We start from the raw sequence: 5760 nt of genomic DNA on the forward strand, positions 1-5760 counted from the left end.
TTTCCAAGAGACTTCTCTAACCCACTTTATTCCTCGTCAACAATGCTTCAATCAAGGAAATGCTCAAAGTGGGAACAATCAAGGAAGTAAAGGTTAATTTCAAGGAATGGGTGGTGGTCAAAGCGGGTCTTCGGGTCAAAGTTCATCAAGTAGGAATGACGTAATGGACATGTTGAAGTTGATGCAACAAGACATGCAGAAAAGGATCAACTTGATGAAGCTCGAATGCAAAAGGATGAAGTTCGTGACAAGGCTATCCAATCATTGACCACGTAAATGGGTCAACTTGCAACTGAAGTGGCAGAATTAAAGAAAAACAAAGGCCAACTGCCAAGTGGCATCAAGGTAAATCCTTCCCATTACTCGTCTTGTAATGTTCCCATTAATCATGTTAGTGTGTTATAAAGTGGTAAAGAGTATAAAGTTAATTTGTCATTGGGTTTGGTTGATGGGGAAGTGAAGGATATTACGGGTAAGGAAAGTGATGATGATGAAATTGAAACCAACAAACCCACTAAACATGTCATTTTTGAGAAACCGTTACAAGCTTTGGGTCAAGCCTCAAATTTAAATGATAAAAACAAGGAAGTGGAATCAAATGTAGTTCCATTTCCTTTGGCTTTGCTTGACCCGGGCAAGAAAAATGTAATTTTAAAACGGGGTCCTCAAAAGGAGGAAATGTGGGAAGTGTTTAAACAGGTAAAAGTGAATTTACCTTTACTTGAAGCAATAAAATAAGTGCTCGCATATGCAAAGTTTTTGAAAGAGTTATGCACTCAAAAGAGGCAACAAAAAGTGCCCAAGCGAGTGGATTTAACCAAGCGGGTAAGTGCGGTTTTAAAAGGAGATCTCCTTTCTAAGCTTCAAGATCTGGGAACACCCTTAATTAACATTCAAATGGGTGATTTTTAAATGTCGAGGACGTTATTGGACCTTGGGGCCGGGGTTTATATGACCAATACGACTTTGGTCCTTTAAAACGTGTGGAGACCATGATTGTATTGGCCGATTTGTCTCATAAACTTCCCCATGGAATCGTGCGGGATGTAATTGTGAAGGTAGAGGATTTCTATTATCCTGTGGATTTTTTGGTTTTGGATAATTCATCGGGTGACTCAAGTCAACAACAAAATGTTATCTTGGGTCGACCATTTTTGAACATTGCTCATGTAATCATTGATTGTAGATTTGGTACTGTTGACATGGTGTTTGGTAATCGGAAAATGCGTTTAAATGTTTTTACTAACGTTGTTAATTCTTTGAGTGGTGAAGAATGTTTTTTGGCAGATGTGGTGGATCATTGTAATCCTCATGATTATGATGAGGATTGTGTGGAAGCTTGTATTTGTGATGATTCTAAACAGGTACACGTGTGTGCTTTGGGGATGGAGGAACACAAATAAGATGCTTTAGCTTTGCAAGAAGGAAGACCACCATGGACACATCAATGGGAGTGTTTGCCAAAGAAAATCAATTCGAATAGGAAACCATCTTTGGAGTGTCTACCAAAGGTGGAATTGAAGGAGCTTCCAAGCCACTTGCAGTACGTTTTCTTAGGGGAGAATGAAACTCTCTCGGCTATCATTGCTTCAAATTTGGAGGAAGCTCAAGAGCGGGCATTAGTGAAGGTGTTGGAAGCATACAAAGCGGCCATTGGATGGACGTTTGCAGATTTAAAAGGTATTAGTCATTTTATTGTTATGCAGAAAATAATTAAAGATGATGAGGCTAAACCAACAAGGGAGACTCAAAGGAGATTGAACCCGAACTTGCGGGAAGTGGTGAAAAGGAAGGTGATCAAGTGGTTGGATGCGGGGATCATTTATCCCATTTTAGATAGCTCATGGGTGAGCCCGACACAGGTAGTACCCATGAAGTCCGGCATCCAGGTAGTAAAAGATGATAATGGTGAACAAATCGCCACCCGAAAGGTAACTGGGTGACGAGTGTGCATCGATTATAGGAAATTAAATACCGCCACCTCAAAAGACCATTTTCCATTACGATTCATTGACCAAATAATTAAAAGACTTTCGGGTAAAAAATATTATGGTTTTTTGGATGGGTATTCGGGGTATAATCAAATTGCAATCCATCCCGATGACCAACACAAAACCACTTTCACTTGTCTTTATGGCACCTTTGCTTTTAGAAGGATGCCATTTGGATTTTGTAATGCCCCGGCCACTTTTAAAAGATGTATGATGAGCATATTTTCAGACATGTTCGGGGATTCACCTGAGGTTTTTATGGATGACTTTTCCATTTTTGGCTCAACTTTTGAGTCTTGTCTTAAGGATTTAGAAAAAGTTTTAAAACGATGTGTTGAGACAAACTTGGTTTTAAGTTGGGAGAAAGTCATTTCATGGTGTAAGAAGGTATTGTGTTGGGTCATGTGGTTTCAATTAGGGGGATGGAAGTTGATCAAGCAAAGATTAGAGTAATTCCATCTTTGCCACCTCCGAAAAATTTCAAAGGGGTGAGATCGTTTTTGGGACATGCCGGATTCTATAGGAGATTCATTAAAGGTTTTAGTGCAATTTCAAAACCTTTATGTAATATTTTATTGAAGGATGTCCCTTTTGAGTTTGCTGATAAATGTTTGCAAGCGTTTTACTGTTTGAAGGAGAAATTGTGCAAGCACCAATTTTGCAATCACCGGATTGGTCAAAGCTGTTTGAAATCATGTGTGATGCTAGTGATAGCACTGTGGGAGCGGTATTAGGCCAAAGAGTGGATAAAAAACCGATGGTGATTTATTATGCGAGAAAAACTTTATCTGAGGCACAATTGAACTACACCACTATCGAAAAGGAGTTGCTTGTAGTAGTGTATGCCTTAGATAAGTTTCGTTTGTATATTTTGGGAAGTAAAGTTGTGGTGTACTCGGATCATAGTGCGGTTCTATATTTGATGGAAAAGAAAGATGCAAAACCGCGTTTGATTCGATGGGTGTTATTGTTACAAGAATTTGACCTTGAAATTCGTGACAAGAAGGGTTGTGAGAATGTAGTAGCGGATCACTTGTCACGAATTACACTTGAAGGTGTTGATGATCCGATGGAAATAAGCGAGAAATTTCCGGATGAACAATTGCTTGTTGTTTCAACCGTACCGTGGTATGCTCACTATGTTGATTATTTGGCCATGGGGGCGATTGCGAAATATTGTTAAAAAAAAGGAGACAACAATTCATGGCCCAAGTCAAGCAATACATTTGGGATGAACCGGATCTTTTCAAAGTTGGAGCGGATCAAGTCCTTAGAAGATGTGTACCCGAGAGTAAAGTGCAAAAGATTTCGAAACACGCTCATTCGTCGGCATGTGGGGGCCATTTTAGTGGCTTTAAGACGGGGTATAAGGTACTTATGTGTGGGTTTTATTGGCCAACGATTTTTAAAGATGCTAATGAATATGCTCGACATTGTTTAAATTGTCAAAGAATGGGGGGTATATCAAAAAGAAACGAAATGCCCTTACAACCCATTTTGGTCTTTGTTATATTTGATGTGTGGGGCATAGATTTCATGGGCCCGTTTCCAAACTCACGTGGGTACTTATACATTCTTGTTGCGGTTGATTATGTGTCAAAGTGGGTCAAAGCGGTTGCAACAAGAACTAATGATCATTCAGTGGTGTGTAAGTTTGTTCAATCCAACATCTTCTCAAGATTTGGAATTCCAAGAGTTATTATAAGTGATGGTGGACCGCATTTCAAGAATTTTGCATTTGGCAAATTGTTAAAGCGTTATGGTGTTAATCACCGAATTGCAACGTCGTACCATCCTCAAACAAGTGGCCAAGTTAAAGTTTCTAATCGAAAAATTAAAGAAATTTTAATGAAGACGGTTCGGGTTGATAGAAAATATTGGTCGATTAAGTTGGATGATGCATTGTGGGTGTATCGAACGACTTACAAGACACTGATTGTTACCACTCCTTATCGGTTGGTGTATGGGAAGAGTTGTCATTTGCCAATGGAGTTGGCTCACCGGGCGTTATGGGCAATTAAGAATGTTAATATGGATTACAATGAAGCTAGTGAGTTGAGGAAATTAAAGCTGAACGAATTGGAGGAAATCAGGGATGAGGCGCAAGAATGTGCTTCGAATTATAAAGAGAAATTAAAGAGGGTGCATGATGCTAAGATACACAAACAGACATTTGAGATCGGGCAAAAGGTATGGCTTTACAATTCAAGACTCAAATTGTTTCCTGGAAAGCTTAAAAGCAAATGGATGGGCCCATATGTCATCACAAGAGTAGGGAGATTTGGTGATGTCGAGATTGAAGATGCGCAAAGTCAAGTTAAACAAGTTGTGAGTGGACATCGCCTTAAACCATACTTGGAAGGAAAGGATTTGGACGTGCTTGATAATGACAAGGTGAGTTTCCTTCTAAGCTCACCGGATGATTCCACCGCGTAAAGATCCAGGTTTGTTGTATAGTGCAATATAGCTTTTGTTCAAAATTAGTTTTAAAAAAAGGAAAATTGGATTTTAATAATCCGAACTGTTAGCCATTAGCCAATAATAATCCCAACTAACAAATTAATTGGTAATAATCCCACCTTTCAATTTTGTTACCAATAACAATCTTAGTCTAAGAAATTGTTAACTCTGTTAGTTATGATCGTTAAGTTCGTATTAAATGACCAAAATACCCACCGACAAAAGAATAAAAATAAATAAAATTTAGTAATTTACCATCCTAACCTTATTTATTAAAACAATTTCTTCCTTCCTAACAAATCAGAAAAACGTACTATTCCGGTTAGCTTCTCCGATCCGCCACCGCTGCCTTCACCATCTCCGCCACTACAACCATCTCCGGCCGGCCACCGCCGCCTTCATCATCTCCCCCATCTCAAAATTTTACATGAGTGACCTAAGGGTGGTCGAGCTTTATGTGTTGAGACATCTCCACCACAGTCATCATCTCATGCCGCAACTACCCATTTCCGGTCTACCACCACCTTCTTCGCCCATCACCACCACGATTTTCCGGTGAAGGTTCTGATTGGTTGTGGTTACAAGGTCGTGGAGGTGGTGGTTGAACAATAGACAAGCAACGACATCTTAGCTACGATGGCTATTAACGGACAGATCTGTGGCTAGGGTTTTATTGTTTCATGCGAAGGAGGAGGTAATGGTTGTCAAGACCAGATCTGGTATATTTCCGGTGTCTTAAGATTGTCACAGTCCAATCTAAAGGATGTAGTAGATGCCGGCGTTAGAGTTCCGCCTGTACCTAGTGGTGGCTTTGGTTTTCCAGTATGGAACTGTGGATGATGGTGGTTTGGCAGGAAATGGGGGTCGGGAAACTGGTGCGCTGCCGGAGATGGTGAAGGAAACAATGGCAGGAGATGGTGACTAGAATGGTTTGTGTGGGTATTTCGGTCATTTAACACAAACTTAATGGTCATAACTAACAAAGTTAACCGTTTATTAGATTGAGATTGTTATGGGTAGCAAAATTGAAAATTAGGATTATTATCAGTTAGATTGTTAGTTGGGATTATTATTGGCTAATGGTTAATAGTTTGAATTATTAAAATCCAATTTTCCTTAAAAAAATTACCTTTCTCGTTGGGAGTGTATCCGATTCAAATGTGGGGAAATTCATATGAATTTTTTTACCGTGTTGAGGACAACTCGGGTTTTTCATGGGGGGTAGGGTAATTTTTAAATTTTAAATGTTGTTTATTAAATAATTTTGAATTGTTATATATATATATATATATATATATATATATATATA

General features: G+C 39.1%; 1 protein-coding gene across 1 annotated transcript; it reads left to right on the forward strand.

The window, feature by feature from the left end:
- Positions 1 to 276: 276 nt before the first annotated feature.
- On the forward strand, positions 277 to 4427 carry LOC143560802 (uncharacterized). Its single transcript, XM_077049019.1, has 7 exons — positions 277 to 345; positions 921 to 1212; positions 1288 to 1364; positions 1467 to 1931; positions 2998 to 3119; positions 3182 to 3362; positions 3645 to 4427. Exons 1-7 carry the CDS (start codon positions 277 to 279, stop codon positions 4425 to 4427), a joined length of 1989 nt encoding a protein of 662 aa, XP_076905134.1.
- Positions 4428 to 5760: the final 1333 nt, after the last annotated feature.

Source organism: Bidens hawaiensis, unplaced genomic scaffold (genome assembly GCF_021521415.1).
Source record: "Bidens hawaiensis isolate Kalapana, Puna unplaced genomic scaffold, B.hawaiensis_p1.1 tig00020451_1, whole genome shotgun sequence".
Lineage (NCBI taxonomy): Eukaryota > Viridiplantae > Streptophyta > Magnoliopsida > Asterales > Asteraceae > Bidens > Bidens hawaiensis.

Excerpts from the sequence above, each read along its gene's own strand:
- LOC143560802 (XM_077049019.1), top strand. The coding sequence starts at position 277 with ATGGGTCAACTTGCAACTGAAGTGGCAGAATTAAAGAAAAACAAAGGC. Across the intron at positions 1,932-2,997 it reads AACAAATCGCCACCCGAAAG|GGTTGTGAGAATGTAGTAGC; the intron begins GTAACTGGGTGA and ends CGTGACAAGAAG. Across the intron at positions 3,120-3,181 it reads GTTGTTTCAACCGTACCGTG|GAGACAACAATTCATGGCCC; the intron begins GTATGCTCACTA and ends GTTAAAAAAAAG.